The sequence below is a fragment of the Gracilinanus agilis genome, chromosome 3 (genome assembly GCF_016433145.1).
Source record: "Gracilinanus agilis isolate LMUSP501 chromosome 3, AgileGrace, whole genome shotgun sequence".
In the NCBI taxonomy this organism is placed as follows: domain Eukaryota; kingdom Metazoa; phylum Chordata; class Mammalia; order Didelphimorphia; family Didelphidae; genus Gracilinanus; species Gracilinanus agilis.
Genome location: NC_058132.1, coordinates 81,630,620 through 81,652,018, shown reverse-complemented (window position 1 = coordinate 81,652,018; position 21,399 = coordinate 81,630,620). Strand labels below are relative to the sequence as shown.

The 21,399-nt window shown below is 35.7% G+C and overlaps 1 protein-coding gene across 2 annotated transcripts in view; it reads left to right on the top strand.

Moving 5' to 3' along the window:
• The window catches only part of THRAP3 (thyroid hormone receptor associated protein 3), a 131,661-nt gene that overhangs the window by 82,321 nt on the left and 27,941 nt on the right, over window positions 1-21,399 (top strand). For both annotated transcript variants that reach the window (XM_044668052.1, XM_044668051.1), the window contains one exon: window positions 20,748-20,915. In XM_044668052.1, coding sequence (XP_044523987.1) covers window positions 20,779-20,915 — 137 coding nt within the window. In that variant the 5' untranslated portion in view covers window positions 20,748-20,778. The remainder of the gene's footprint in view (window positions 1-20,747; window positions 20,916-21,399) is intronic.

The window sequence follows — 21,399 nt, the reverse complement described above, 5'->3', positions numbered from 1 at the left end:
TAGATCTAGGCCCACGATTTTCAATAATATGGTTGGTCTTGATACCTGAAAGAAGTGTCCAACATTTTAAGTAATTCATATGTATGTTAGTACCATTATATTAATTTATTCATTTCTGTGTATACTTATTTTGTATATCATAAATTTCCTTTTAATGATCAGTCTGGGTGCCCTGACGTACCCTGACCTAGAGAACCACTTTAAAGTTCTCTTGGAAAAGGCAGTTATTTTGTTATATATTTTCATTCTATTACCACCCTGATGACAACTATAAAAAGAATAAATGACACATAATTTTCTAAACAGGTACCTAAGTGGGAAAATTGGTAGAGAAATTTTTTTTCTTTTCTTAAAACTTTAGGAAAGATGAGAATGTTTTAAGTGTTACTATTTTCTGTTGTCAGTTATAATATTTATTGGAAAAGCAAGTTGAAGTTGTAAATATTTAGTTAAACTTCCATGAAATTGATAGAAGTATGCTATCAATTTTAACAATAAAAGTGGGGTTTCATAGAGCTGGAGTGTTGAAGATATATCATTGATCAAATGCTCTTTTAATTTTATATATTAAATTTTATTTCTTCTAACATCTTCCTCCTTCCCATGAATCAGTGAGGAGACATTTCTGAAAGCAATTGACGAAATAGTCCACACTGGACATGGTATTTTGGACTTCTCTGCCCTGGAATTAGGAGATAGTTGGAACATGACTAACATCAAATTTTATTAGTTCCACCAGAAATTTGCTTTAACAATTCTTTTAGAGAAAAGTTATTTATAAGGCTGGATCTTCTTAGAACCATGTCCAAGGAAGCTTACTTATTCTTTATGTAAAGTATGAGAAGGATTTAGAATTTGAAGCTGTAAGCATTTATAAGGAGTTTTCTAGTACTTTAGGGATAATAGCTTTACTTCACTTTTACTTACCTTTAAGTATTCTTTATTGAGAATGTTCCAAGAGAGATTTACTATGCTATAAATCTTTGAAGGTTAGGGGCAGCTAGTTGTTTCCAAATTACAAAGTTAGAGGATGTTGGACAATGTTTAAATTAATTCCATTAGTTTCCAAAGTATATATGTATAATGTTTAACTAAAATAAAGAAGTTCAAAAATTTTAATATAAACTAGGATAATTTTGATTTTTTAAAACAAAGGCATGCTTAAAAAAATTTTAATGGGATATCTTAGCATGTATAATGTATCCATTTAATAAACATTAGGTAGCTTCTAGGAGATAGAATAGTGGAAAGAACTCTGAACTTTTGAGTCAGAGTTCCTAAGTTTTGAGCCCAATATTTACTGGCTCTACAAGTCTTCCTTTACTCTTCTGTAAAGTAGAGGTGGTTAATACTTGTATTTTACACTTTATTGGCCTGGTTTTCTTATTTTTATTTTTATTTTTTGCTTTGTTTTATTTTTAAACCCTTATCTTCCATTTTAGGAATAGTAAAATATTGATTCTAAGACAAGAGTCACAAGGGATGGGCAACTGGGATTAAGTAGTTTACCTAGGGTCATAGAGCTAGAAAGTGTCCAGAACCAGATTTGAACGTAGGTCTCCCAATTCCAGGTCTGGAATTCCACTGAGCTATGGAGCTGCCCCCATAGGTCTGTTGTGAAGAAAGCACTTTGCAGATTGTCACATGAGAGAGGAATTTGTTATTCAAAAAAAGGAGCAGATCTTAAATTTTTATTTATTTATAAGGTATTTTTCCATGTTTACATGATTTATTTTCTCTCTCCCCTCTTCCCTCCTCCTCCTCCTAGAGCCAACAAGCAATTTCACTGGGTTGCACAAATGTTATCTCTTGATACCTATTTCCATAATATTCATTTTTGCTATAGAGCAATCTTTTAAAGCCAAAACTCCAAATCATATACCCATATATACAAATGATAAGTCATATTTTTCTTTTGCGTTTTTAATCCCATTGTTCTTTCTCTTAATGTGGATAGCATTCTTTCTCATAAGCCCTTTTGGAGTGAGAAGAAGCAAGTTTTAGTGGCAAGGAGGGGGCAAGAGGTGGTAAATAATGTTAATTGTGCTAAGGTGAAAATTTCTGCTAGCATTCTTTGTAAATTTTAAGTTCAAACTTGATATAAGCCAGTTTTGTTGTTTATGTTTACAGATTAATCTGTTGTGAATTATTGATGAGAACTATTGAATAGCAAGATAAATGTCAGGACATGTCTCTTCTCTCACTTGGCTCCCTTCAGGGATCTGGGAACAGCTTTATTGTTGTAGTCTGCTACCCTTGAGCAAAAATATCTGAAGTCCAGGAATATCCCATTGCTCCTCTTAATTCTGTTTCACTCCTGCCTACCATTCCCAGGAGGAGAAAGTCTCTGGGGTCAGGAAAGTATAATAAACAGGTGTAGTATTTCACTAGGGATTTGCTTTCTTGCCTCTGTCTTCCTAAAGGCTTATAAGAGTAAAAATCCAGTCCCATAGTCCTGTATTGAAAGTGCTTTCTTAAGGAGTTCCCTTATGGAGGGGAGGACACATGAATTACTAAGTATATTAGTGTCATGTCTCAGCATTCATTTATTTTCTTTGTTCACTGAAGATTTTTCTCTTTGTCTTTATGAAAAACATTGCAAATCTGTTATCTATGCGCTATGTATTCTTATTTCATTTTGTTATTCGGTGTCCTACTTGTGTTGATGGGTTTTCCCTGCCCATGGTATGAGGGATAGAAATAGGGTAGAGTTTAACTTGTGAAGAGGTGTGTGTATGCTTGTGGATATTCTTTGTTTAGCAGCCTAGGAGAAAGGCAAGGGTGCATGTTATAGTAAATAGAGAGCCAACCTTGAACTAGGAAGATCTGAGTTCAAGTATCCTTGGTTACAAACTGACTAGTGATCTTGAACAAGTCACTCAATCTTACGATTTTCTGGCCAAGCTAGGTAGTAGCATAATGGATGAGTGCCAGGCCTGGAGTCAGGAGGACCTGGGTTCAGATGTGGCCTCCAACACTTCCTAGCTGTGTGATCCTCGGCAAATCACTTAAACCCCAGTTGTCTAGCCTTTATTATTCTTCTGCCTTGGAACTGATACTTGAATCAATTCTAAGATAAAAATCAAGGGTTTGAGAACAAAGGAAAAATACTCTGGGAAGACTTAATTAAGTTCCAGGTGGTGTGCCAATCTGCATTGGTAGCAAGCTTTTTTCATCCAGAAAATTTCCTATACCGATGAAATCACAGGCTCAGTTTTTAGTCCTGGTCTTAGAATCTTTCAGTGTTTCTTCTCAAAAGGCAGGGTAATAATTCTTACAATACCATATTCCTCCATCCTCTGAACTCTTTGTCCTCTTAATACTGTGAATGAAGAGACTGTGAGGTAGAAAAGGCCACAAATGGCTACAGAAAAAATTTTTTTTCTTTTTTAGTTTGTACACTTTTATTAAAATAATAGCATGTGGCAATCATCTTTTTTTTTAATAGTTTTGGCCTATTTTTAAATCACCAATAGAGGTCCAGAAACTGGAATTAACTGGACAATTATGAAAGCTTTTGTCTACAAACCCTCTTTTTTTCTAGTGCAGTAAAGGTATTAATGGTTAATATTTAAGCTACAACTTAAGCAGGTAGTTCTTTTTCTCCTTAAACATTTTCTAAAATTTAATTTTCAACACACTTAATATAATTATTCCTAGTAATTCATATTGCTGTGTGTTGCAGTTGGGTTTCAGCTTTTTTGAGACTTGGGATATACTTTTTCCTTTATAGGATCAAATTACAGGTCTATTGTTTCCAGGCATGTTCACAATAAGTGAAGCAAACAGGTGATGCCAGTCCTTCCAGAGGTATGGCTGTCATCTTTTGCCGATATAGATTCTGGAAACTGATCAACACAAAATAGAGCCAATGACATTTATAGAGAAATTCTAAGTATTTTGATTCTTTTTATATCTAAGTTACCAGGACAGCTGGTTGTGGAGTAGCTTCACACAGGAAATAACCCTGATGACAGGCTTGGTTTTGAATGTCTAGTTTGCTTTCTCACTACCATAGTCTCCCTTTTGACTCTTACTACAAGTAGTTCTGATAGTGCTATAGTAAAAAGGGGAGCATATGGAATTTTTCAGGCCAAGAGAAATTGCATTTCCTTATTGAAAAGTCTAAATAGGATAACTCTATATTTTGAGTTTAGTTCCTTGAGAAACAGTTTTCTCTTGCATTATTGTTATATTTATTTTACTTTGCTTTGGTTTCTTAACAAATTAAGTTTTCTCTAAAAATGTATTATCTAACTAAAGGATACTTAGTTTAGCATCTTTGGATTCATATTCAGACCTTCCCATCAATAGTGCTTATTGGATCTGCCAGAACTTAACATTAAATAGCAGGACCTTATGGGAAGCAATTTCTTCCATAGAAACACTATAATAAATACAGTCCTCTGACTAGAGAGAACATACTAACATCCATTTATTGTCAATCTTTTGCACCGTCTTTTGACCTCATAACTTGATTGAAAATTATTGAAAGCCTTCTCCAAAGTCACCAATGTTCTCTTGTTAAGGATAGTCTTAGTCTTTGTTCTTCTCAATAGACATTTGCTTTTGACACTATTGACTTTTTCTTCCTTGAAATACTACTGTTCTCTGGGTTTTCGTGACAGTGTTCTCCTTCTCAGTACTTTTTTGGCTTATCATTCACATTATGCCCACTAGTTGTGGGCATAATAGTTAGGGTGTTCCCTAAGCTTCTGTGGTGGATCCTTTTCTTCCACTTAGTAACTTTCTAAAGTTTTAATAATCTCTCTGCAGATGATTCCCAGATTTGTATATCCAACTGCAGTCTCTTTTTGGAGTTTCATTTTGAATCACTTAAACTCACCATGTCTGAAATGACTTATTTTCTTTCCTGGAAACTCATCCCTTTCCCAAACTTCCCTATTTACTGATGAAGGCACCATTATGCTTCTTCCAGGTTCTTAACTCTTCTAGTCTTCTAGATTCATAGCTAGTCTTCTAAGTTCATAACTCAGCATTATTCTGGGCTCTACTCTTTTCCTTACCCCTGCATATCCAATAAGTTGCCAAAGCTTGCCTTTTCTACCTTCACAATGTATCTTGCATTTGACTGATTGTCTTCGAATAACTGGGTTTAACTTTAATTTAGCCCCTTTATCACCTCTTGCTTAGTTTATTGCAACAGCTTCCCATTTGATTTACCTTGAATTTCTTTCCACTCCAGTTTATCCTACACACTCCTACCAAAGCAATTTTTTTTAAAGTTGTATTGCTATTTTTTAAGTTGTATTGCTGTTCACCCCGTTGGAAAAAAGAGAAAAGAAAAATTCCCTCATTGTCTGTATACAGTTCTTTACTCTTTATCACTTTCTGACAGCAGGTGAGTGCATTTTCATCATCTCTCCTTTAGAATCATGTATGGTTATTGTATTGATCACAATTTTTACAGCATTCAAAGTTGTCATTATAGATTTGATGTTATATAAATTATTCTCTTGGTTCTGCTCATTTCATTCTTTATCAGTTTATAAAAATTCAAAATTGTTGGAGAGTTTTAAATTGTTGGTAGTAGAAATTGTTCTGATTCTGCTTGCTCTGTTTTAGTTCATATAAAGTCTTTCTATGTCTTTGAAAATCAATTTCTTTTCTTATTTTGCAGTATAATACTTATCCCATCACATTCATATACCACACCTTATTTAGCAATTCTTCAATTTATGGGCATCTCCCTTCAGTTTCCTTTTTTTGGACACCCACAGAAAAAGCTACTTATAAGTATTTTTGTATATATAAGATCTTTTCCTGTTTCTTTGACCTCACATGTGTAGGTCTTTCAGTGGTAGCTAAGTTAGATGGTATATACTATTTAGTAACTTCTTGTGTCTAATTACAAATTGCTTTTCCAGAATAGTTGTATCCACAAGCCCACCAGTAATGTATTGATGTAACTTTTCTCCCACAGCACCCCCAGAATTTGTTTTCCTTTATCATCATCTTTGCCACCCTAATAAGCACAAGGTGGAATCTCAGAATTTCTTTAGTTCAGAATGAATTTCCTTAAACTTAGATCTGACCATGTCACTCCTTTTTTCAATCAATTCCATCAGTTTTCTGTTGCCTCTAACATAAACCAGGAATACTTCTTTGTTTACAATTTAAAGACCTATTCAAATTTTGCCCCAACCTACTTGTCCTCCATGAATGTTACTGCCCCTCCCACACTGCAGTCCAACCCACCTTGTGATCTTTCTATTCTTAGTTATTCTTTCTCCTGTCTTTATGCCTATGTCTTTTGTCCTGGACATCCTCCCATGCCTAGAATGTATATTTCCACTCTACCTGTGCTTCAAACTGTCCTGTTTTCTGTCAGCTGCAGTCTAGACACTGTCTTTTATTTGAATCCTTTTCTTGTTCTCTTTAACTGATAGTGCTTTCCTTCTCAGACTACCTTGTTTTTTGATTTTTAAAAGAAATTGTATTGATATTTAATCTGGAAAGGAAAAAACTCATACAGAAGTAAGAGGAGGAATTGCCATATTTTCTGCCAGTTTCAAAGCCTTTTCTCTGCCACCATCTGTTATCAGTCACCTACCTACATATAGAGTTCATTCCATGCTGTCTTATTTTATTTATTTATTTAGAAAGTTTTTCCATGGTTACATGATTCATCTTTCCCAGCCCTCTTCCCTCCCCCCTCCTGGAGCTGACAAACAATTCTACTGGTCTAGACATGTGTCATTGTTCAAAACCTTTTTCCATATTATTCGTATTTGCAATGGAGTGATTTTTTTTTTTAAGCCAAAAGCCTAATCATATCCCCATCAAACCATGTGATTGATCATATGTTTTTCTTCTGGGTTTCTACTCCCACAGTTCTTTCTCTGGATGCGGATAGTGTGCTTTCTCATAAGTCTCTCAGGATTATCCTGGATCATTACATTACTACTAGTAGAAAAGTCTGTTACATTTGATTGTGCCACAATGGATCGGTCTCTGTGCACAATGTTTTTCAAGTTCTACTCCTTTCACTCTGCATCAATTGCTGGAGGTCTCTCCAATTCACATGGAATTCCTCCAGTTCATTATTCCTTTCAATACAATAGTATTCCATCACCATCAGGTACCACAATTTGTTCAGCCATTCCCCAATAGATGGACACCCCCTCAGTTTCCAATTTTTTGCCACTATAAAAAGTATGGCTATAAATATTTTTGTGCACACATTTTTCCTTATTATCTCTTTGGGGTACAAATCCAGCAGAAGTATGGCTGGATCAAAGGGCAGGCAGTCTTTTAAAGCCTTTTGGTCATAATTCCAAATTGCCTTCCAGAATGGTTGGATTAGTTCATAACTAAACCAGAGCAATACATTAATGTCTCAATTTTGCCACATCCTCCCCAACATTTATCATTTTCCTTTGTTACCATTTTGGCCAGTCTGCTAGGTGTGAGACAGAGCCTCAGAGTTGTTTTGATTTGCATTTCTTTAATCAGGAAGGACTTAGAACACTTTTTCATGTGATTATTGATAGTTTTGATTTCTTCATCTGAAAACTGCTTATTCATGTCCCCTGACCATTTGACAATTGGGGAATGGCTTGGTTTCTTGTATATTTGACTTAATTCCTTATATATTTGGGAAATTATACCCTTGTCAGAGAGTTTTGTTATAATTTTTTTTTCCCAGTTTGTTGCTTTCCTTCTAATTTTGTTTGCATTGGGGGTTTTTTTGTACAAAACTTTTAAATTTAATATCATCAAAATCATTCATTTTACATTTTGTAATGTTCTCTATCTCTTGCTTGGTCTTAAATTTCTTCCTTTCCCATAGATCTGACAGGTATACTATTCTATGTTCACCTAATTAATTTTTACTTCACTCTTTATCAGACTACTTTGTTTTTAACTATTTTAGATATATGTATACATATTTAGTAGTATGTACTTGTCTCGTTAAAATGCAAGCTCATTGAGAATAGGTTTTTTTCTATAATTGTGCTCTATTAAAGTCTTCTGTAGATGGTGAAGGAGAGGGCTTAGGACTTAGGCTTAAGTCTTGGGAAATTCCTAGAGTTAGGGGGAATGATTTGGATGATTACCCAGCAAAGGAGACCAAATAGAGTGCTAGGCAAACTAGAAAAGAATAGTTATCATGAAAACCCAGAAACAAGATAGTGTATAGATTGAGAGGGTGGTCAACAAAACAAGGTCATGTAGCAGATAGGTCAGGAATAGGTGTTCTTAACTTCTGGTTTTTTGTCATGAACCCATTTGGCAGCCGGAAGACGATAGACATTTTCTTAGAATAAGGTTTTTAAATGCATAAAGGACATAAGGTTACAAGAAAAAATCATTATTCAGAAGTACCATTATTAAAATATTTTTGTAACACACAGAGAGTTCATAAACTCCAGGTTAAAAATTCCTGGTGAAGAAAGAGGAGGATTAAGAAAAGGCCACTTTTTTGATGGATAATTAAGAAATTGTTTGTAATTTTGGTTAGAGTAGTTTTCCTTAAGTGATGAGATTGGAAGCCTCCTTTCCAAGGGTTGAGAGAAGTGGAGACAAAAAGTAAATGGTTTTGGCCTAGGGGTTGTGCTGCAAAGGGGAGGAGAGCTATAAGATGAATACTTGAGATGATTAGAAGTCTAGCGAGAGGGTGCTTCTGTTTTGTTTAGTTTAAGATGAAGAAGAGTATGAAGCAGAAGGGAAGGAACTAGTAGATAGGAAGAGATTGAAGACCTAAGAAATTGATCTTTGATCTTTATGCTAAAAATGCTTAAATAGTTTTTAGGGACTGATAATTTTGGAAGGATTATATATTTAAAGAAGAGAATGGAATACGTGTACGTACTTGTGTGTTTGTGTGTGTAACCCCCCACCCCCATAGTAACAAAATTTAAAGAGCTAATAGTTGATTCGAATTAGCTAGGTCTACAAAACAATTTATTTGTATTTGTTTAATTTTTTTAAAAGTAGGCCTCTTTAAGTGTTCCCTTTGGGAGTCTGGTATGGGATAATGTAACTTCTAGGAGTAGTTTTCTCATTAATGCAAAAATTATAAAGTAACCCATTTTTTCTAAGTGTCCTCTTAATCAGAAGAGGACACTTAGAAATTGGTGGTTTAGATCCTGAATGTAGAAGCAAGTGAGAGAGTCCATGTGGTACAGTGAAAATAGGAAACAATATTGAGTTTGGAAAAATTGGAACTGAGATTGAATCTTCACTCTGATATTTTCTTATTTGTAAAATGAAATGATGGAGCTAGATACCTCCTGAGTACCTCCCTTTGAGTTCTAAATCTATGTTTCTTAACTACTGTATTGTTAACTACTCCTTTTAAGTCTAATCTGTCCCACTAACAGTTAGGAATCACTAGAAGGATTTGAATTTTTGACTAGCTGAAATTGGTTATTGATTTAGAGAGCTTCCTGGGTCAAGTTGTAATGAGAGATGAGACAAAATCTTCCACTGGTCAGGGAATGGTCCTGGAACCAACCTGTTTAGAGAAGAAAGGAACATAGGAAATCTATGACTACAGCTGCAAGAGATCTTAGAACTCTCTGGTTCAACCTTCATATTTTACATATAAAATTATTGAGGCCTGTAGAGATTAGTTAAGTAGCTTACCTACACAATATACTCAAAATTCACACTTTTCTCAAATCCATTGGTTTTTTTCTTTGTGGCATAGTGAAATTAGCCCAAGAAGCAAAGTATATTTTCAATACATCAGTGATTTTAAATTAAAATCAGGTTTCCTTATAAAACACTATTGGTAGACTTAAAGTTTCCTTCATTTTCACCTCCTCCAGTTTCATGTAAGGATTTAGCATGAAGACCATCACTGCTCCTCCCTCCATCAGGTGTTTGATTGTAAATTTATATACTCTGGGTTCTTACTTATAACTTAATTTTTAAAATTCAGTTTTCTTTTATGTTCAATTCCAAATTCTCTCCTACTTGTCTCCCTAACCCATTGAGAAAAGCAAGAAAAACAAGACCCACTTCTAAGTATGTATGGTAATTAAAAACATTTCCTTTTTATCCATGTCCAAAAAGAAAGAGGAGAAAATGTTTCTATTTGATCTATCAGCTAGAGGTGGATAGCATGTTTCATTATGGAACTTTTGGAATTATTGTTGGTCAGTGTGTAGGAGTTCCAAAGTCTTTAAAAGTTGATTATTAGGGGGCATCTTAGATGGCTCAGTGGATTGAGAGCTAGAGATGGGAGGTCTTAGGTTCAAATCTGGCTTCTGATACTTCCTAGCTGTGTGATCCTGGGCAAGTCATTTGACCCCCATTGCCTATCCCTTACTGTCTTAGAAGTGATACATAGTAGTGATTCTGAGATGGAAGATAAGGTTAAGGAAAAAAAAAGTTGATTATCATTACAGTATTGCTTTTATTGTATAAATTATTCTTGTGGTTCTTCACTTTATATTAGTTCATACAAATCTTCCCAAGTTTTTCTGAGACCATTCATCACTTCTTTTTATTTTATTTTAAATTTAAATTTTGTTTTTCTCCATTACATGTAAAAACAGTTACCAACATTTTTCAAAGAATTTTTTGAGTTTCAGATTCTTTCCCTTCTTCCCTTCGCCCTCCCCAGGATGGTAAACAATCTTGTATATATTTGACATTTGCAATCATCTAAATTTCCCCCCATATTAACCCTGTTGTGGAAGGAAAACTTGAACAAAAATAAATTAAAGTGAAAGAGTTTGCTTTGATCTGGATTCAGACTTCTTCAGTTTTTTCTCTGCAAGCAGGTGACTTTTTTTTTTATCATGAGTGCTTTGGGATTGTTTCAGATCACTGCATTGCTGAGAATAGCTAAGTTATTCACAGTTGTTCATTGTGCAGTATTGTCACCACATACAGGGATCTTCTGGTTCTGCTTATTTCAGTTTGTGTAAGCCTTTCCAAATTTTTCTGAGTTCTTACAGCACAATAGTATTCCCTTACAATCCTGGACTATTAACTTACTCAGCCATTCTCCAGTTGATGGGTAGCCCTCACTTTCCAATTTTTTGTCTCCATAAAAAGCTATTTCCTATATTTTTCTACACATAAGTCCTACCTCTTTGTTTTTTATCTCTTTGGGATATAAACCTAGTGCTGGGTCAAAGGGTATGTAGTGTTTTATAGCCCTTTGGGTATAAGTTCTAATTGTTCTCCAGAAATAATTGGATCAGTTCACAACTCCTCCCGCAGTGCATTAGTGTCTCAATTTTTCCACATCCACTTCAAGTTTTGTCATTTTCCTTTTATCTCATGATAGCCATTCTGTTAGGTGTGGGGTGGTACCTCAAAGTTGTTGTTTTAATTTGCACTTCTCTAATTAATCATGATTTTAATCGGCTTAGTAGATTGAGAGCCAGGCCAGAGATGGGAGATCCTAGGTTCAAATCTAGTCTCTAGAGACTTCCTAGCTGTGTGACCTTGAGCAAGTGACTTGTCCCCTCCCATCTCCCATTGCCTAGTCCTTACTGCTCTTCTGGCTTAGAACTAGTACTCAGTGTTGATGTTAAGACTCTTGAAGATAAGGTGTTTTTTTGTTTTTTTTAAATAGTGATTTAGGGCATTTTTTTGTATAACTACAGAGAGTTTTAATTACATTGTCTTGAGGACTTCCTGTTCATATCCTTTGACCTTGGGGAATAACTTGTATTCTTATACATTTGACTTATTTCTCTCTGTGTTTGAGAAATAAGACCTTTATTAGAGAGACATAAAAAATTTTTGCACCATTCTGATTACCATGTATTACTTTCTATCCTATTTCTCCCTATTTTGTTTCTGACCCACAGCTTCCCCCAGATTTGCCCTCTTTTCTCTCAGCCCCATACCCTCTTTTCTCATCACCTTCCTCTCCTATTTTCCTGTAGAATATGATAGATTTCTATACACCTGATTGTGTATATTCTCAATAATTCTGGGGAGTTTAACGCTCACATGCTCCCGTCTCCACCTTCCTCATCTTACTCTCCATTATAAAAGCTCTTTCATGCCTTTTTAATGTGTGATAATTTACCCCATTCTATTTTTCCCTTCCCTTCCTCCCAATGCATTCCTTTTTCTCATAACTTAATTTTATTTTTTTTAATATCATCCCATCATATTCAACTCACACCCTTGCCCTCTCTCAATGTATACTCTTTCTACCTGCCCCAATAACGATAAAGTTCTTAAGAGTTATAAGTATAATCTTTCCATGTAGGCAAATAAACAATTTAACTTTATTGAATGTCTTCTTATTTCTTTTTCCTGTTTATCTTTTTATGCTTCTCTTGAGTCTTGTATTTGAGAGTCACATTTTCCATTTGGCTGTGGTTTTTTTCATACCCAATTTTCCCCCTTAAGGATTATGCTCAGTTTTGCTGGGTAAGTGATATTTTTTGGTTGAAATCCTCTCTCCTTTGCCCTCTGGAATATCATATTCCAGGCTCTCTGAACCTTTAATGTAAAAAGTTATATATCTTCTATCATTGTGACTGTGGCTCCTCAATATTTGAATTGCTTCTTTTGGGCCGCTTGCAATATTTTCTCCTTAATCTGGGAGTTTTGTAATTGGGCTATAATATTCCTGGGAGTTATCCTTTTGGGATCTCTTTCGGAAAGTGATCAGTAGATTCTTTCCATTTCTATTTTGTCCTCTAGTTCTAGAATATCATGGCAGTTTTCCTTGATGATTTTTTGAAAAATGATGTCTAAGCTCTTTTTTTTTTTATCATGGCTTTCAGATAGTTCAGTGGTTCCCAAACTTTTTTTGGCCTACTGCCCCCTTTCCAGAAAAAATATTACTTGGCGCCCCCTGTCACATACTACCATGGCCCCCAAATGCACTTGTTGGCCATCACCGCTTCCCTGGATCGCTGCAGCACCCACCAGGGGGCAGTGGCGCCCACTTTGGGAATCACTGAGATAGTTTAATAATGATCTCACCTGGATTTATTTTCTAGATAAGTTGTTTTTCCCATTAGATATTTCACATTTTTTTCTATTTTTTTTTTCATTCTTTTGGTTTTGATTGTTTCTTGATGTCTCCTGGAGTTATTAACTTCCACTTGCCTGATTCTATGTTTTAAGCTATGATTTTCTTGAATGAGCTTTTGTACCTTTTTTTCTTCTTGGCCAGTTCTGCTTTTTAAGGACTTCTTTTCATTGGATTTTTGTGCCTATTTTACAGTTGTCCTTTGGTTATAGTGGTATTAACTTTGTTTTCTTCTGAGTTTGTGTTTTTATTTTCCCTGTCACCAAAATAACTTTCTATTGTTTCTTTTTGTTGTTTGCTCATTTCCCAGCCTTTTTTTTTTTTTTTTTTCTTTTCATTTAAAAAGCTGTTTAGTTTGGGCTCTGTAACTATGGTGAAGGGAGCACTGTCCAAGATTCAGGTTCTTTGTGTAGCTGCCTTCAGTGCTAACTCTGAAGATGTATATGCTTCCAAGGTGGTACTTTTTAATATTTTCCCAGATTGTGCTCTGGTCTATAACCACAAGTACTCTTTTCTGTCTTAGAACTGTGACCAGGGCTATGACCTAGGTCTGCCTCTTGGCAATGTGATAAGAGTCTTCCACCCAGAACCAGCAAAGGGACCCCCTGTAATCTCCTTAAGGACAGTTGTTTCACCCTCCCTTACACTTAGTGTTCATGACTGAGAGCTACTTAAGCCTTTGCTGCTCAGTCAGGTGCCCCCAAGAACTTTTGCTGTGCTGGGGCCAGCCTTGGTGTGTTGCTTGGTGCTCTGCTTTCACTACATCTTTTGTGCTGGCTTTCTAAGTTGTTTTGGGCTGAAATTTTTTTTTTTTCTCAACCTTCTTAATGGGTTATACTGCTCTAGATTTCATTTTGAGATATTATAGTTTTTTGGAGATCTGGTAGGCCTGTGTATCTTTTCCCACCACCCCCCTTATCGTTTCCTTTTTGTTTATTTATTTTTGTTTGGTTTTGTTTTTTTAAACCCTTTCCTTCCGTCTTGAAGTCAATACTGTGTATTGGCTCCAAGGCAGAAGAGTGGTAAGGGCTAGGCAATGGAGGTCAAGTGACTTGCCCAGGGTCACACAGCTGGGAAGTGTCTGAGGCTGGATTTGATCCCAGGACCTCCCATCCCTAGGCCTGGCTCTCAATCCACTGAGCCACCCAGCTACCTCACCCCCCCTTATTATTTCTAATAGCACAATAGTATTCCATACCATTGCCCAACCTGTTTACGTATTTCCCAAATGATAGGCTTTTCTTTCACTTTAAAGTTCTTTGCCACCACAAAAAAGAGCGTGCACGCATACATACATACATACATATATATATACACACATACACACACACATATATACATATACATATATATATATATCTACCCTTAACCTTCTGTCTTAGAATTGGTACTGTGTATTGGAAGAGCAGTAAGGGCTAGGCCAGTGATGGGCAAACTTTTTAAAGAGGGGGCCAAAGGAAAGGAAATGCTCATCTGTCAGACTGTTTCTAAGGCAACTCTTTCGAAGTTTCATTGTATTGTATCCTACTCATTGTATTCATCAGATTAGGAATAAGTCTGATAGAACATTTCTGGGGGCCACATATGGCCCATTGCTGGGCTAGGCAATAGCTCAGGGTCACACAGCTAGAAAGTGTCAGAGGCCAGATTTGAACCTAGGATCTTCCAGCTAGACCTGGCTCTCAATCTACTGAGCCACCCAGCTGCCCTCCCCCTCCCCCCCAAATAAATATTTTTAAAATTTCAGTCCTTTTTCTTTGATCTCTTTGGGGTTTAAATTTAGAGCATTATTACTGAGCCAAAGGATATGCATAGTTTAATAAATTTGGGGGGGCGTAGTGTCAAAATATTTTCCAGAATGACTGAACTGGTTCCAAGCTCCACTAACCATATATTAGTCTACCTGTTTTTTTCATGGCTTTTCTAGAATTTGTCATTTTCCTTTTTTGTCATCTTAGCCAATCTGATAGTATGAGTTGGTACCTCAGAGTTCTAATTAGCATTTCTCTTTATCATTAGTGATTTAGAACATTTTTTTCATATTTCTATTGATAGCTTAGATTTCTTCCTCTCAAAACTATCTATATTCATGTCCTTCAATCATTTATCATATGGGAAATGACTCTTGTAATTTCATTTAGTTCCTTATATATCTTAGAAATAAGATGTTCATCAGGAAAGTTTGCTATTAAATTTTTTGCCCTACTTGTTTCTCTTTTAATTTTAGAGATATTGGTTTTGTTTGTGGGGAAAAGTTTAATTTTATGCAATCAACATTTTTTCCCCCTCATGTTCTTTTCTATATTTTCTTTGGTCATGAGCTTTTCTTTTCTCCATAGATCTGAAAGGTAATTTCTTCCATGCTCCTCTCATTTGTTTATGATACTACCCTTTATGGCCTATTTGTCTTTTAGCTATTTGAAGCTTGTCTTAATATTGTGTGAAATGTTGTTCTATACCTATTTTTTTGTCATATTGCTTCCAGTTTTCCAAACATTTTGTCTATATGTCTATATGTGGCTATAATATACTTAATTCATTTCGCTGGTAACCTTAAAGTAAATTCTAAATGAAATACAGTGCTTCCTACTTTTTATTTGTCAATGTAGCATATAAATGCAGCATTTTTAAATGGTTCTGCCATTTCTATAAAGAAAAAAATTATAATGGTAAACACAAACAGCAAATCTATATTGCTGACTCTTACATAAAGTGGTATCAATCATTTGATCCAAAGAACCATCAACAATTTGTCAAAATTGACCTTGTAACACAATAGTTGGCTACTTGTAGACCTAACACTGAATATACCATTTTTTTGAGTCTCTTTTGTCAGAATTCTTGCATAATAATGAGAACCCATTTATATTCTTGATATTTTGCTCTTGCTGTTTTTAGTACCAGCTTTCATTTAAAATAGGGAAGGCAGAGAAATTCAAAAGAGCTAGAAGAAAGGACCATTAATGTTTAGGAGTCTCTAGTGAAACAATTAAAGGACACTTCAACTACTAAATTCCCCCCAAGAAAAGAAACACAATTCTGGTGTCAAGAACCTCCAGTTTGGATACATTTTTCATAATGCTGAAGTGTCAGGTGGTGGTTTCCCATATTTTTAAAAAAATAGGGGCAGCTGGGTAGCTCAGTGGATTGAGAGCCAGGCCTAGAGACGAGAGGTCCTAGGTTCAAATCCGGCCTCAGACACTTCCCAGCTGTGTGACCCTGGGCAAGTCACTTGACCCCCATTGCCCACCCTTACCACTCTTCCACCTATAAGTCAATACACAGAAGTTAAGGGTTAAAAAAAAAAAAAAAAAAAAACAAAAAAAAAAAAAAAAAAATAATTCATGGCTTAAAATGACAATGGGAAATATTTATAAATAGAAGTCCTGCAATTTGTTGAGCAAAAATGTGTTTAACTGAAAGGATATCCAAATATATAGCTTGTTTGAAGAAAGACAAAAATTACAGTTATTAAGTTATTATTATGATTGCTTGCATCTGATATAGTTTTGTTATTTTAAACTCTTATCTCCTGTCTTAGAATTGATCAAGGCAAATAGTTCCAAGGCAAAAGAGAGGTTTTTAGACAATTGGGGTTGTGACTTGCTCAGTCACACAGCTAGGAAGTATCTGAGGTCAGATTTGAACCTAAAATACCCACCCCCACCCCCCCAATCTCCAGGCAAGGCCCCTCTATCCATTGGGCTACCTAGCTGCCCCAGTGAAGTTCTTAACAACAACAAAAATATTCATGCCCTTAGATTTAAAATAAAAAAATACAATTTTTTTTTTTGCTTTCAAAGTGGTTCATTTTATTGTGGAAAAAAATTTCCAAAAAGTTTATATTATGCCTTTTCAAATTACCAAAATGCTTGACAACTTAAATTATCTCTCCGAAACCACCTCGTAGCAGCAAAAAAAGTCCTGTAAGTGGTTCTTCTTAATGCTGCTTTAAAATATTTTGTCAAAACCACAAATGATCTTATTGGAGAATACTTTTATAAAAATCAACTTTATTTAGTACCTGTAGTAGACAACAATTAAATTTTTCAAAATTTAGTTTAAATTTATTTCATCTTTACCTCCTTTATTTCTCAATATACACTTTCCCTTTGGGCCTCACTACTCATATATCCTTTGTAACAGAATGTTTTTTAAAAGAATGGGGGGAAAATAAATTTAGCAAAACCAGCTAACCTATCAAATAAGTGACATTATATGCAATGTATAATATAATTAGTTCTCCAAATCTCCAAAGCAGGGAAGCAGGTGAGTTTTGTCTTCCTCTATCATTGGTCATCTTATTTGGTGATCAGTTTTGTGTTACCTCAAAAAGTACCATGAATTCTTCTGTGGAGGGGTAGGGGACCTGGGAATTTTAATGTAACCACTGTAAGGGAGAAATAAGGGTTTTATGGGTTCAATATATTAAAAGGTGGTCGCCAGGGGAAATTTCCCCAATTAAGGAATAATCTCAAGTCAAAATTGACTTTTATGGTGTTTATTTACAATTAGGAAGGTTGAAGGTAGGGAAATTGAGAGAGAGAAACTCTGGCCACGTCCTGAGGCCTGGACCACATAAGAATTTAGAGGTCCCAGCAGAGGAGCACAGAGGTTAATTAAACAAGGCTTCTAGCCGCAAGGCCATTTACAATTAGGCCAGAGAGGCCTCCCTGAGGGTAGAGCCTCCAGAAACGCCAAGGGAAGAGAGAGAGAGTCAGCCTAACTTACCCACAGTGACAATTCAAAGGGAAGCAGTCAGAGGTCCCACCAGAGTCTCAGCATTCCAGCACTCCTCCATAATCCAGAAGAGCTCCTCACCAGAAGCTGTCTTCCATTGAAAACCTTCACTGACTGAGGACCTTCTCCTTTTAAAGGGGTCACTTATGCATCACTTCCTGTTCCTCCTTCCTAATTTGCATGTCCAATCACAATAGACCATTCTCATAGTACTGCCTAAGGGGCAGTCAGTTGACTCTAGCACACTTGGCTTATGGACCTCCCAGAATTAGAGGTGTTCTCACCTTTGGTGATTAAATCTAAAGACTGGCAGTGTAGACTTAATCTAATTATCACACCACCAAACAAGTAAATTGATTTTTTTTGAGGGCTGGTTTTTTCATTCTTTGGTTATATATGAAACTGTTCTTTCTGCCTTTGACCCTCCTGGGTATATATATCTATCTAGCACTAAGGTCTCATTCAAGAGTATGGATATTTTAATATTTTCAAGAGCCATTCAACAAGCATTTATGAAGAACTTATCTGGCATGTCCCAGTTACTGTACTGTGTAAACACTGGGGCTACAAAGAGAGGCAAAAATAGTCCCTGCCCTCATTGGGGAGACAATTTGCAAATAACTGGGTACATACCAACTATATACAGAGTATTAGAAAGGGAAAAGTATTAGAAAGGGAAAGGGAAAGTATCTCCAAGGGAAAGGTGATAACACAAACAGAAGTAAGTAGAGGGGAAAACCCTTGTAACAAATTAGCACACTCAAGCAAAATATACGGTGACTTTGTCCAAAAAATGCAGGCCTCTTCTATCACCTCTTGTCAGGTGAGTCTTCCATAGAAGAGACATGGTTAATTGAGGCTTTCTTTATAATGTTTTTGTTCTTGTATAAGATATTCTCCTGTTTCTGCTTTATTTTATACTGCCAAACATTCTCTGAAATCTTTTCATCATTTTTTTTTGTTTCCAACACAATATTATTGAATTTCATTTAAAAAATATGTTCTTATGTTAAAATATTTCAGGGCAGCTAGGTAGCTCAGTGGATTGAGAGCCAGGCCTAGAGAGAGGAGATCTAGGTTCAAATCTAGCCTCAGACACTTCCTAGTTGTGTGATCCTGGGCAAGTCACTTAACCCCTATTGCCTAGCCCATGCCACCCACCTTTCTGCCTTGGAACCAGTATATAGTATTGATTCTAAGGCAGAAGGTAAGGGCCCCAACAAACTAATTAATTAATTAATTAATGGTTCCTCCAGCATAGAATTGTGAAAGCATAACAGACATCTTATTGGACTGTTTCAGTGTGATATTTTGGTTAATGAATGTTAATTATCATGGACCTGAAGCTTAGTCAGATGCTTTCACCACCAAAATAGACACAGTAGGACTTAGTAACAAATTCAACATAAAGAATGGGGATACATGATGGAGAAAAAAAGTAAATTTTCAATTTATAGAAAAAATCTAAGTGCTTGAATCATTGAGACTCACATCTGGAAAGTTCCCTAAATTATTGATGCTCTATGAGGTATATGTTGGTGACTAATGTTACATATAATCCAGGTAATAGAAAACACTAGAATGGATCGGTCACCTTTTAGCAGAACGGGTGACTACTATAGGTTTCCAATGACATTCTCTTTGGAAAGTAATGTCTCATTTCATGTCATTCACAGCAGTTGTGTTGTTCTATTGTCACTAATAGTTCTGTCTTCATCTTTGTCTTTTGAAATCTCTAGTTTGAATTCTGTGTGTGGTTTTGCCTTCACTGCTGGCTTGTGTTTGGGGGGGAATATGTTTTTTTTATTATTATTATTTTAAAAAAATTTTTTTAACCCTTACCTTCGGTCTTAGAACCAATTGGTTCTAAGGCAGAAGAGTGGTGGGTCAAGTGACTTGCCCTGGGTCACACAGCTAGGAAGTGTCTGAGGCCAGATTTGAACCTAGGACTTCCCATCTCTAGGCCTGGCTCTCAATCCACTGAGCTACCCAACTGCCCCCTGTGTGTTCTTAACATAAATGTTTTTATATTTTAAAAAAAACATCCAAAGCATAGGAGTTTTACCTGTTCCAGAAAATATGAGTATTTTAACATTTATTTTATAATAAAAAGTTTATTCTTCACAATGACTCTCAAAGATAGTGTAAGAAAAGTCATCTTAAGCCAAGTTCCATTTTCATAGATGGGGAAACTTGAGGTTTGGAAGAGAATAAGTAACTATTATAATGTCATAAAGAAACAGAAAGAAGCAGTACTTAAACCCAAAGTCATATATATTTACATTCAAAATCTTCTAATTATAATTCAAAATTGGACTTTTTACACACCTCCCTGCCCCTCTTACCTTCCTTTGCAGATTTGGGATGTCCATGAATGCAAAACATTTCATACATTAATCAGTTTTGCTTGCTTAAAAGTTTTTTCCCCCATACTTTTTAGGGAGAGGGAAAGATACAGTAGAAAATTTGATGTCAAAAAACCTGAAAACACCCCAAGATATCAATACATTTTTATTTTGCTAAGAAAAAAAAAGTGTGTACAGACATGGCAACATCATGCAGACAAAATGATGTCTTTGAAAAGCCATTTTGTGAAATAGAAGAAAGTACTATTTTTCAGGAACCTGCCCTATCCATACAGGAGATTAAGAACGGACTTGGCCAGCTGCTGTGAACCTGTTTGATAATTCTCTGCTGCTAGACTTTCTGACAGAGGTGAATCTAGATTAGGATGCTCTACTACTGTACTCAGATTGGGCCAGTAGGAAAAATGTATACAATAACAATAACAACATTAGAAAGAAAAAAAATTAGAAAGCTTATCAAAAGAGTGATACACCGGTATTCCAGAGGACAATGATGAAACATGCCACCCAACTCCTGACAAAGAGGTCACTTTAGAGGGCATCTGGAAAAAAGAGAAAATAAATACTTATTATGATTGTGATGGGGTAGGGTAACCCAAACCATTAGACTTAGTGTTCTTTATGTTACTCATTTATTTGTTTTTGTTTTTTGCCTCTAGATATATTTGAAAATTGACCCTCTCTTCAGAGATGTCCAAAACAAATAAATCCAAGTCAGGCTCTCGTTCTTCCCGCTCGAGATCTGGATCAAGATCTCGGTCTCGTTCATTTTCAAAGTCTCGTTCTCGGTCTCGGTCAGTGTCCCGCTCCAGGAAACGCAGACTGAGGTAAGGACATTCAGCCATGCTTCTGGATCGATCTATTATGTAGTCTGTACACTTAGGGACCTTTTTATTAAATGGCAATGTTAACTGTCGTTTGTTATCTCTTCCCAGATTTCTATTTAGGAGCATGTATATTTTCATAGCTTTTCAATATAGAGGAGTTAATGAGATTGAGAAGCCTCATATCTGCTGAAATCAAAGGAAAACAAACTTTAATTAAACTGTTTCCTTCTATTCTTTATTCCTGCCTATTCTTATTTTAAAATCTTGAAAGGCCTAGGCAAAATTTTACCTTCATTTATGAATAAAGGCAACTAAGCAAAATAATGATATAATCAACTTGTAGAATTAGTGTTTAACCTATTTCAGGGAATTGAGTTTTGTTTTTTTTTAACATTTATTAATATTCATTTTTAACATGGTTACATGATTGATGCTCCACCTTTCCCCTTCAACCCCCCCAACCCCCCCCCCCCCGCACCTCACC